Source organism: Ahaetulla prasina, chromosome 5 (genome assembly GCF_028640845.1).
Source record: "Ahaetulla prasina isolate Xishuangbanna chromosome 5, ASM2864084v1, whole genome shotgun sequence".
Taxonomy (NCBI): domain Eukaryota; kingdom Metazoa; phylum Chordata; class Lepidosauria; order Squamata; family Colubridae; genus Ahaetulla; species Ahaetulla prasina.
The window spans coordinates 107,529,920-107,541,298 of record NC_080543.1 but is presented as its reverse complement, the minus strand read 5'-3'; the positions used below and the strand labels follow the sequence as shown (position 1 = coordinate 107,541,298).

General features: G+C 51.0%; 1 protein-coding gene across 1 annotated transcript; it reads left to right on the top strand.

The window, feature by feature from the left end:
- Positions 1 to 5,069: 5,069 nt before the first annotated feature.
- ZIC5 (Zic family member 5) lies at positions 5,070 to 11,173 on the top strand. The gene is made up of 2 exons (XM_058186257.1): positions 5,070 to 6,546; positions 10,722 to 11,173. Exons 1-2 carry the CDS (start codon positions 5,070 to 5,072, stop codon positions 11,171 to 11,173), a joined length of 1,929 nt encoding a protein of 642 aa, XP_058042240.1.
- The last annotated feature ends 206 nt before the right edge of the window (positions 11,174 to 11,379 follow it).

The window sequence follows — 11,379 nt, the reverse complement described above, 5'->3', positions numbered from 1 at the left end:
TTACTTCGAACAGGATGTGCATAGGATTGTAATTCTAAGTGCGATTTCTTGGGGTCGCTGCGTGCATTCCAGCTCGGCTTTGCTCTGACAAATCTCTGCAGCTCTCTGCCACTGGCATCTAACCTGCAAGATCGTGCCAGATAACAACACCATAACCATCACAACTGTACAAATTAGAATCTCGGTCAGTATGCTTGTGTGTGTTTGGAATGGAGGTGGAGACACGTTCCTTTGTATGAGAGGAAGAAAAGGAAAAGAGGGTTGTTTCGGCTTAATTGATTCAGAACTGAGACAAAGCATAGGAAGCAGCAGTTTTTAGCCGAGGAAATCTATTTGCTTGGCATAGTGATTATTACTTGGATACATCAGCCATTGATTTGAAACAGCTTTTGGATCTCGCTGAGGGACCCACTTGAATACCCCACATTTGTTCTATCCTGAGGAGTAAAAAAAGCCCAAAGGCCTTATAGTAATGCATTTAACCCGTTTTTAACTCAGTGACAGAAGATCAAGTGAAACTTAACCCTTTTAGAACATAAAATCAAAGGGCTGGAAGGACCGCCAGAAGTCTTCTAGTTCAATCCTGCTCAAGGCAAGATCTTGGCCAAATGGTTGTCCAGTCTATTTTTGAAAACCTCCAGTGACGGAGCACCCACAACTCTGGGAGGCAAGTGTTCCATTGATTAATGGTTTACCCTCCTTTTTCCTCCAAATACACTGCAGAAATTTGCTGAATTAACACTGCAGGGCTCTAAATACGATAAATAAGCCTTACATTTTCAGTAGCAGAAAATACTTTGAATGGAAGGTGGCGCAAAAAGGGGGTAGAATCAAGAACCAAACAATCCATGAAGCTCAAAATCCACACGAGGGATTTATAACATCTCCTATAGCAATGGAAAGCTTGTCTTCATTAGTGGTAGAGAGATCACCATAGCAACGGCTGGGCGTCGCAATAAAATCACTAGTATAGAAATGGGCTGGGACAGCTACTTAATTTACTGGTTTCATTGGGACAAAGTGTGCGTGCCGTATGAGAGGTACGGGATTCTATTTCCTGTGGAAGAAGGGATGGGGGTGAGGACATTAAATTTACTAACAGGTACTTAAGGAAGAAAGAGAAAATCAATCTCTTCCAAACTCCTTTATTTGAGAGGAATGATACGAATTTCTTGAAAATTATCCTAGAGTCATGATCTAAAAAATTGTAACTGAATTAGCGTTCTTTCCACACAATAAGTTGTTCTCTTCATAGGGATCTCTTCTGCTCTCCTAGCCGACTCCCATGTGTAGATTTTGACAACGTACTTAACCCGATTATTGAATTTTTGTTTGTACTTTGCATACATAGCACATTGAACATAAAGCGACCAGCTCGGGTGTGTTCACAGAACATGGCAAGCTATGGAAGGGAGGGAAAGGAGGAGGGAAGGGCTTTAATCAAAATGAAACCTAACCCAACTTCAACTGACTTCACCCAGTGTGTTGACTAACACAGCTATAGAGTGAGCGAGTGTGTACGCACGCGCGCCTGAAGAATGTGGTGCCTGTTCTGCTGGCAGGGCTTTTTTAAAGGATCTTGAGAAAAGCTGTTAATTGCTCTCTCGTTTTAATTATTCCCCAGAAGGCATTTTTCTCTATTCTAGAATATCGTCCCCACCTCCCGAATATCAATAACATGTGTGCACTAAAGGCAACTACTTGCAAATGGGTTTTGAGATCATTATCATATATTTGCATAATGCCACCGTCAAACAAATGCCTTAAACAGCAAGCAAACAAAAACACGAACTCTAGAGAGCTGATTTACGAAACGTGCCGTGGACTGAAATAGAAAGGAGGGAAAGGGAGGTAAACAAAACAAATAAACAAACTAGAAAGGAGAAAGCAAAGAGACTCATTACAGTAATTAGTTTGGGGAATATACTATATTTGGCGAAATAAATGGAAGAACAGGTGTCTCAGAATGAAAGTAAATACCCCTTCTACACCGAAATCATGAATTAATTTCTACCTATTTCCTCTGTTAAGTTTTGAATGGCCCACAGTAGTAAAACATGAATGTGTCTCCCTGTACAATTTCGAAGAGGAAATTCCGGCCAGACAGGCCTGGTTTTGCATAGCAGTTGCTTCATAATAAGGTTCGTTCCCTGCTTTACTGTATTCAGAAGCGAGCTACTGCTTCCCACTGCAGGGTTGCGGAATAACGTCTATCTAGTTACTACTATCTTGCGCAGACCAGACGCTTTCTTTGGTCCACTAACGATCAGCGACCATGGTGGTGATGGAGATAATAACAGGGATGATTATGATGATTATGACGATGATGATAATGGTTGGGAGGGAACAAGTGCCCTCATTTGCTGCTTCGCCCGAGTTAACAAAAATGACAGTCTGGCTCACAGGGTGAACTTCTCAGCCCTTGGGTTGCCTGGTCTAGGGTGGAATGTACAAGATGCGAGTCTCACATCCTCAAGGCGTACAAAACGCGTGTTGACAGAGTCAGGCCTCTTCAAAAACAGCGTGGACTCCCTGTCTGTCGTTCCACGGCAGTTTTCCACCCAATCTGACCAAGAAGTTTTCGCTACCGTCCATATTGTCCCAAACCAGATGACCACTCCCACAGGCCAGTTACAATCCTCACCTGTCCTTCCAGCCTTGAAGCATCGACTGTTTGGAGACACACACACGCGCACACACATACCCTCGACAAAGCAATGGATCGGGGAGAGCAATTTGGATTAAGGCGCTCGAAATCGAGAGCATTTCCGTATCATGTCGTTGTGCTGGGCAAGACGGCGAACAGGGACTTCGGTTCGAGGTACCTGCGTGCAGCTGCAATCCTGTAACTCTGGTCTGCCGTTGTGATTGACCTGGGCACTTGCGTGAAACAGTTTCTTTTTGAGAAAGTAAGATCCTTTCCTCCTTAAGCACCCAACCTAACAGGAAGATGGAATGGCACAACGGTGAAAAGAATCACGGAATAGGGTTATCTATTCTCGACCTTTGGAATCCTAAACACGCTTGCTAGGGAATAGAGTCCCTTGGATCCGGTGGGTTTTACCTGGAAAGAAAGACTGGATGATATTGCTCGGGAAGATATTTAATGAGAAGCACACGCGTTACTCGCTGGGTGGCCAGTTCCTAACAGATGCTTGTAATAGCTGACCCGGGCGGCCCTTCCTTATCTCACGACCTGAGGGCAAGTGAGAAAGTGGGGGCGGTTCCTAGTAGAAGGGGGTCTCCTCACTCTCACCCTCTCTAGGCTAAAAACTCAGGGAAAGTATATCATTTTTTATTGCAAGGAGAATTGAACGTGGCGTGGGACGCTTTTCCGCATCATTGCCGACTCTGGCAAATTAGACGCAGGTCCTAGTGCGGCGCGTCGAACCAAGCAAGCTCCAAAGCTCCCGCCGAGTCTTTTCACGCACTACTTAAGTTAGACTAGTAACTTTTCTTAAAGGAAAAGTTAACTGTCCGTTTGGGAGCCTTGTCCCGCAGCAGCTCGCCATCCCCACGCCGCGACTGTAAAAAGTCGCTTTCCTTCCTCTTCCGTTTCCGAATCGCATCCCCCATCCCAGGTTTTTAGAGGAAGTGCTTTCCGTTCCCAAATGTAGAGACTTGCTTTGCCATTCCCACAAGCCCCCACTGGGAGATGAATGGCATTCATTTCATTGCAACGCACGGATTTACAAAAATTAATCTATTCGCATCCATGTAAGAAAAAAAAAAGGAGAGGGAGGAGCTAGCGTTTGGGAGCCCGCCATTCCCTCCGCTGCTTCTTTCTGACCAGAACTAAGTCCCTGGGTTTTTTCCACCTGGTTCTGAAAACGGTTCGAGCGCCAGATATACTTCTTGAAAGGGCCCGACAAACTTTATACAGTGAAAAGAGCACTCCGAGGTCTCAGATTTCTCTCCCACCCCCAAGGGTTAAGGAAAATGGTTCGGAGAAACAGAATCGAAAGTTGGAAGGGGAGGAGACCCGAAAGGCGCGAGATAAATTTGGATGTAGTAACGATTTAACGTTTGCGGAATTAATTCAGCGGGCTGTGGGAGGAGGAGGTGATTTGGGGAAGAACTAAATAAGGGGGAGTCTATTTCTTTTCTGAGACTCGACCATTTAAGACGGAATTCTGGAAAAGGAATTCTCTCTGGCCCAGCGATGAATGCTTGGCTTTCTCTAAAGAAAGGGACGTTGGCAGCTCTGCACAGCGGCTCCCCAGCCCTCTCGTCGCCTCCTCTCTTGCAAAGCAGCGGCTTTTTCTGGAGCCACGAGGCGCCCTTGGGTAGGTCAGAGCCTGGGTCCTTAATGAGGAGTGTCGAAGAACAAACGGGTATCCACGGGACCTTTCCAGTGCCCGCGTGGAAAATTGCATGTCTGCTCGAGTGGAGCCGACTCTCTCGGGGATTAGCGCCACGACTTCTCCGTGGAACTGAGATCGGACAGTCAGCAGGACGACTCGGTAGGGAAACTTCCTTGGAATAGGGACTCTTCCCTAGTCCTACAAAGAGAAGACGTTCTCGCCGAAGTGTCAGTGATGCGCAGCTATTAATGTGGATCATTATAACCTCCATCCTCCCCCACGCGCGCCTATGTATCGCCTTGGCCAAGAAACAACCTGTTGTAAAGACAAGACTTGGGGCAGGTGCCGCTCCCAAAAGACCTAGAGCTGAGTTGCAGGCTTCTGGCGGGGTAGGCAGGCAGGCAGGCAGGCAGGCGGGCGGGCGGAAGGAGTGTTCATCCAGCGCCTGGCTCAGCTGCCAACCCGGCGCCCTACAGGTGGCAGAGAAGCCCCAGCTCCTCCCCACGCAACTCTGGCCAAGAGTCATAGTCGCCTCGGCCGCCGCCAAGAGCCGCCGCTCGCTTGGCGCTTCCTCGGCGACGAGGCGCGAACTTTCCCCCTTCTTTCTCTCCCTTTCTCTTTTCCGCCGAGGGCAACTATTTCGGGGGAGGGAGGGGGAGAAGGAGCCAGGGAGCAAGTGAGAAAAATTTTTTTTAAAAAAGGGGGGAGGGGGAGAGGACGCAGGCAGGAGCGCGAGGGCGGTTCCCCGCTGAGCGCCCGGCCTGAATGGGAGCCAATCGCGCTGCCCTGGCCTCTGCCAATCATCGGTCTCCCTCCAATCCCACCCGCGCACATTTCCAAACTCTGGTTCCCAACCGCGCCGCTCAAATGTGCCGAGCGCTCTGCCAATCGCTGGAGGCCAGAGCGGGGAGCGGATGGAATGAGCAGCCGAGTTGGAAAGCGGAGGAGACAAAAGAAGTTAAAGAGCCGCTTAATCGCTCCATGTTTGGCAAGGCGGCGGCGCTGGTGACGGTGGCGGCGGCAGCGGGCAGGGGGAGGAAGGCTTCAGCCCCCGCCGGGCTGGCCCAGGCCCGGGCTACCCCGGGGCGGCTCGATGGGCCATTGGGCGGCGGCGGCATGGAGCCCGCGCTGAGTTGCAAGAGGAGTCCCAGCCTGCGCTTGGCCGACTCCTTCGGCGGCGGCGGCTTCCATCCCTTGCACCCGGGGGACTTGGGCTCTTCGGACCCGGCTGCTACCGCCCCCTTCGGGCCCGAGCACGTGGCGGCGGGGGCTCTCAAGCTCAGCCCAGCCAGTCCCGAAGCGACTTTCGCCGCGGCCGCCTCTTTGCAATCGGCCGGGAGCGGAGTTAGCGCCAACGGCGCGGCTCCCGCCTCGGCTAGTCAGCCTTACAGGGCGGCGATCAGGGAGCTGGCGTTGCGACGGGAGCCGGGCTTGCGGGGGGATCCGCCGCAGCTCCAGCAGCCCCCGGCGGCCGCCAGCTCGCCCATGTTCATCTCCTCGGCCGGCACCTACGGCGCCGGCGGGGATCTCCACGCCGCCGTCTTTCCGGGCCTGCACGAGCATCCCGCCGGCACCTCTGGCGGGCACCACCCGCTCAACGGCCAGATGCGCTTGGGGCTGGCCGTGGCTGCCGCCGCCGCCGCCGCGGCGGAGTTTTACGGCCGCATCGAGCCCTTCCGCCCTTCGCCCGCCGCCGCCGTCGCCGGTTCCGAAGCGTCCTACGGCCCTGCAGCCCACAGCTATCCGGTCAACTTGGCGGCCGCGGCCGCCGCCGCTTTGCAGCAACAGCAGCAGCAACACCACCACCACGCGCACCCGCCTGCACATGCGCACCACGCGTCGCCGCCGCCGCAGCAGCCGCACCACGCGGGCGCCGCCCCCGCCGCCCTCCTGCGCTACATGCGGCAGCCCATTAAGCAAGAACTGATCTGCAAGTGGCTGGAGGCCGAGGCGGGCGGCGGCGGCGGCGGCGGCACGCCACCCTGCTCCAAGACCTATAGCACCATGCACGAGCTGGTCAACCACGTCACGGTGGAGCACGTCGGGGGGCCTGAGCAGAGCAGCCACGTGTGTTTCTGGGAGGAGTGTCCCCGCCAAGGGAAGCCCTTCAAGGCCAAGTACAAGCTCATCAACCACATCCGCGTGCATACGGGCGAGAAGCCTTTTCCCTGCCCTTTCCCGGGATGCGGCAAGGTCTTCGCCCGCTCCGAGAACCTCAAGATCCACAAGCGGACTCATACAGGTGGGTGGCCTCTTTCCTCGTCCGGCCACGCGAAGCTCGGCTTCTTCTCCCCTCACCCCCGCCAACACCACCTCCTTTCTCCGCCTTTTCCTCTTTCCCTGCGTCGGTTCAGACATGTGACGTTTTATCATGAATAAGTAATTCCTTGGGCGCGATCGCTCCGCACCGCCGCGAGCGAAAGTCTCCCTGATACATCTATATTATGTCGTATCTCCCCGCGTCTGTTGGAGGTGCGGTAAGCAGCTCCAGAGCGCCAGCTGTGAGGCTTGGGCAGCTGACAAGCTTTCCAACTCCACAACACTCTTCAACAGGCAGACGAAGAGTGCTGGGAGGCCTGGAAAAGACACAGATGCCCGGGGAAGTGAGAAACCCACAGGAGTCCCCAGGAATCAAGAAGCGGCGCTCTCTGAACTTTCTCTTCTGAAATGGAATGTTGTTAGGTTTTTCCACTGTGTTCTTTAGTGTGTGTGTGGAAAATATGACATGTCTTTCATGTGAAATCCAGAGAAGTGAGTTTGGTTGAGCTGTAAGCCTTTGGTGTGAATGTTTTTTGCGTTTTTGCCTTTGTGGCTCTGGTGTGTTTTTTTGGAGCCGTTGGGTAGAACGAGATGCACTATCTATGCTGACCGAGGGGAAAAAGTTTACAACGATCTCCAAAAAGTGGAGAAGAGACCTTGGAAGGTGAGACGAGCGGGCCTGTGGCTGCTAAAGGAGAGGATGAGGCTTTTTAATGGTTTTAACGGCGCTGTTAATTTTTACGGCTTGGTTTTGATCTGCGACAGCCTTTTGATTCTCCTTAAAAGCCAGTTGGGATTTATAGTGGCCTGTGGACAGATATTATCCACCGGAGACGTTTTATGGGGAAGGTGGGCAGCACAGGAGGAGAGTTCCCCTAATTGTTTTCATGATTTATTGTGTGTGTTGCTGCGAAGAGAGAGCGAGGCTGACAAGGTGCATTGCGCTCTTCAGCAGCCAAAGCAAATGGCTCCAGGCGACCAGAGCGGTCGATTTTTTAGGTGGCGAATCTGCCCGACCAAACCCATCTGGCTGCACGCAGCTGCCTTCTGTTCTTGTACAGACTTCTCGGAGCCCTGTAGGGAAAGGCGAGCGAGTGGGGGTGGGGTGGGGGTTGCGTGTGTCCCGCAGCTCGGAGAATAAATGAGTCTCCTCTCCCTTCCCTCTTTGAGTGCAGAAATTCTTTTTTACTCGTTTTCTTTCATGCTGGTGCTTGGCGGAGTGGATGTGGGTGTCTAACTGGTCTTCCCTCACCCGCACTTCTTGGGGGCTTTTCCTTCGGCCACCGGCGGCGGCGAATAGGTTGCTTTTCCAGGTCTCGCCGCCCCGGGTAGCTGTCGCTGAGAAATAAGCTCGGGAGGCGATCCTTTTGGCGCCAGGCCGCCCGCATGTAGGGGAACCGGAACGGTGGGCTCGTCCTCTCAGGTCTAAGGGACGGAGGTGAGGAGGAAACTCGAGCTTGGCAGATTGGAAGAGTTTCAGGACAGCCGGCAAAGGAGCTGACCGGCTCTGCAGGCCCTGGTCGCGGTGCTTTTTTTTCCTCTTCCGAGCAGCCTTGCAGGAGACGGGAGCCAGCCAGGATCTTCTGCCCCACTCCAAGGAGGTAGTTTATGCCTTTGGTTGCAAGGCTCAGGCTGTTCGCCGGCCTCCCAGGCTCAAGCAGAGGCAACGCTGCGTGTTAGGCGGAGAGAAGCTGTGCCTGGGCCAGAAGAGGGGCCTTTTCTCCTCTTTTCCCGGCTGCTGGTCCCGAGGAGGAAGAAGAGAAGAGATCCCTTCCGAATAAAGGCGAATATACGTGTCCCAGGATAATGTTGGAGGATCAAATCTGGGTGGGTCACCGGGATCACAGATTTTGTCTTCCGAGCTTTCGGGGACTCGTGCTGGAACCCATCTTCAGGGAACTTTTCTCTAGCAAAGCTTGCCCTGTTCTGTTCTGTGTATTTATAGGATGCCTGTTGTATGTGGCTTTTTAGATGCCGATGGGGTGTGTGTGTGTTGATGGTTGGCTTTTAAGTCGTTCTTTTGTTTGTGCTGCCCAGCCCTCGCCTTCTAAGTACTAGATACGCAAGTGGTAGATAAATGAGCACGCCTGTTGACTGGCCCTTCCCTGGCTGTTTTGTGCCTGCTCATCCAACAATCTCAGTAGCTGCGAAGTTGAATGTAACGCATTCAACTTCGCAGTTACAGATGCTAAGATCGCTTCCTTGGAGTGTAAGCGGGAGAAAGCTGGATTTCTCAGGGGGGCAGGAAAAGCAAGGCTCCGATTCCACGCCGTCCCCTTCATCCTTCTCGGGGCTGAAGGTCGGTTCCCTTTCCAGGAGAAAAGCAGGCCTATTTACGAACTAATGCGAGCTGCGAATTCTCGGGAGGCCCCGCCCGGAACTATGCCCGGGCCCCACTTCCCATAGCGACCGGATGATGGAGCGATAGCAAGGCGGTGGTCCCTCGCCGTGAACTTTCCTCGGAAAGGAAGGCAAAAACCAACACCATCTCGCGTTGGGATATTTGATCTTTGTGACTTTCCCTTGAAACGCCCCCTTTCCAAGCGGGATGGATTGAAAGCCCGAGCCAAACGCGCCAGTGAAAACTCGCGAATGCGGGGAAAGCGAAGTCTCCACGTGGGAACATCTTGGCTCGTATTTCAGGGAGGGTTCAAGACTGGCTGATATCGACTCGCGTTCTCCCCAGGCGCTGCCGAAATCCCTGGGGGTGGGGGTGGGGGTTGACACGGCCCAGGAAGCCTATCCAAACCGTGCAGTAATATTAGGAGAGTAGCATCGTTGGAGAAGATACGAAAGCGCCAGTTTTATTTCCACTTGCTCTTTTCTCCTTGGAACTCGGAGGCTGTGCTTGAAGGAAACAGTGTCGCTCGCGTTCGGCCCCTTGCAGGGAAATATTTCCATTGGAAAAGGGTTTCCCGAGGAATGCAGCGCCTAAAAGAGCAGATGGTGGTTGTTTGCAATGGTAAATCGGAGAAAAGCCTCACCCGGCGGAGGGTCCCGTTGAAGGGTGGGACTTCCTTCTTGTGGCAAACTCCACTTGGTGAAAGATGCAACTTTTGCCTATTGCTGGCTGCAAGAATTATATTTTCCCTTCTACCCATAAGATAGCAAAAGGAGGCTTCCTTTTTCTTTTTCTTAATATCATTTCTTTACTATAATAATAGTGTTACCAACAAAAATGTTTAACCTTCCAGAGCAGGCTTTGTGGGTTCCATCTAGATAATTCAATTGCATCAAAAGTCAGATCTGCAGATTATTTTGCTTTCTGTCTTTTAGAGGAGAATTCTTGTCACTTCTAAACAGGGGAAACTTAGAATTATGTCTGAATAGACAGCCTGAAATTGTACTTATTATTAAACTGCAATTAAGTCCACTGAATGGGAGTCACTATAGATTTCTGACATCACCCACTCCCCTAGAGGTGAGATCCTTCCTCCTCAGCAGATCCCTTCCTTTTATGAGGGTACTTGCTTTGCTCTTTTAGTGGATAGTTTCCCCAATCATTGGCAAGCAGTAAAGCAAAGCATGACAGAGAGGGTAAATGAATGCCTTCCTATCTGAGAATGCAGCTGGCCTGAGAACTTAGTGGCTTTTTAAAAAATACTCAATTATATGTTTAAACAGCTGCTCTTGGAAGAAATTATGGCCAAATATATATATTTTTCTGAAGAAAGGTCAATTTCCCTGGGTAGCTTTTACAAGCTGCTCCTTTTTTTAATCCCCAATTTATAATTTTTAATAAGAATGCAGAGCGGGGATGAGGAGCAATTTTTCTCTTGCCCTGGAAGTGTTTTATCTGAAAGTCTTGTTGTATTGGATCATTGTTTAGAAGATGTTCCTGGATGGTATGGATTGTGCTTTGAAGTAAATCTAAACCTTGTCATGCTGGCCTGATTATTGAGAGAGGGTGAGGATGAGCCTGAAAAAGTGTGCACATGGCAGCAGGGTGGGGGAGGGGATGAGAAAGGATGAAGGGGGAGAAATGGCAATATAATGTTCTATTTTTTTCCCCCTCTGTTTTACAAGCTGCTTTAAACCTTCTTCCCTAGAGCTTGACTCCATCATCCAAGTGTTTGATTTGACATGTAAATGCAAGCAGGTTGGCTTTCATCCTTTCTTTCCACAAGGAGACCTATGATAGATGTTTTTGTCTTTCAGGGGAGAAGCCTTTTAAATGCGAGTTTGATGGCTGCGACAGGAAGTTTGCCAATAGCAGTGACAGAAAGAAACACTCCCATGTCCACACCAGTGACAAGCCATACTTCTGCAAAGTCAGAGGCTGTGATAAGTCCTACACACATCCCAGCTCTTTGCGAAAACACATGAAGATCCACTGCAAATCCCCACCACCTTCTCCCACCCCAGGATCTCATGGGTACCAGCCCGTGGGGACAACCCTGGGTGCCCCTCTTTCCCCACTCCAGGACTCAGGAAGGGGTCAGCCTACCAGCCTTTCTCCTCAGGTTACCAATCTCAATGAATGGTACGTTTGCCAGGCCAGTGGGGCGGCCAACCACCTCCATACCCCATCCAGCAATGCCACCTCTTCTGAGGAGGAAGATGAGGAGGAAGAGACCTACGGGAACTCTGAGTCAAGAACTGTTCATTAGAACTCTGGAATGGCATACACACATGCCATTTTTGTTCACTTGGTTTATTTATTAACTAAATGAAACCCTATGGTGTTTGTATATGTAATTAATTTAAGTCATTGGACTTATCTCTTTTTTATTTTATTAAAAAGAAGAACCTTTTTTTTAAACCAATTTGGATTTCAAGAATGACCCAATACACATTACTTTTCTGCCCACCCACC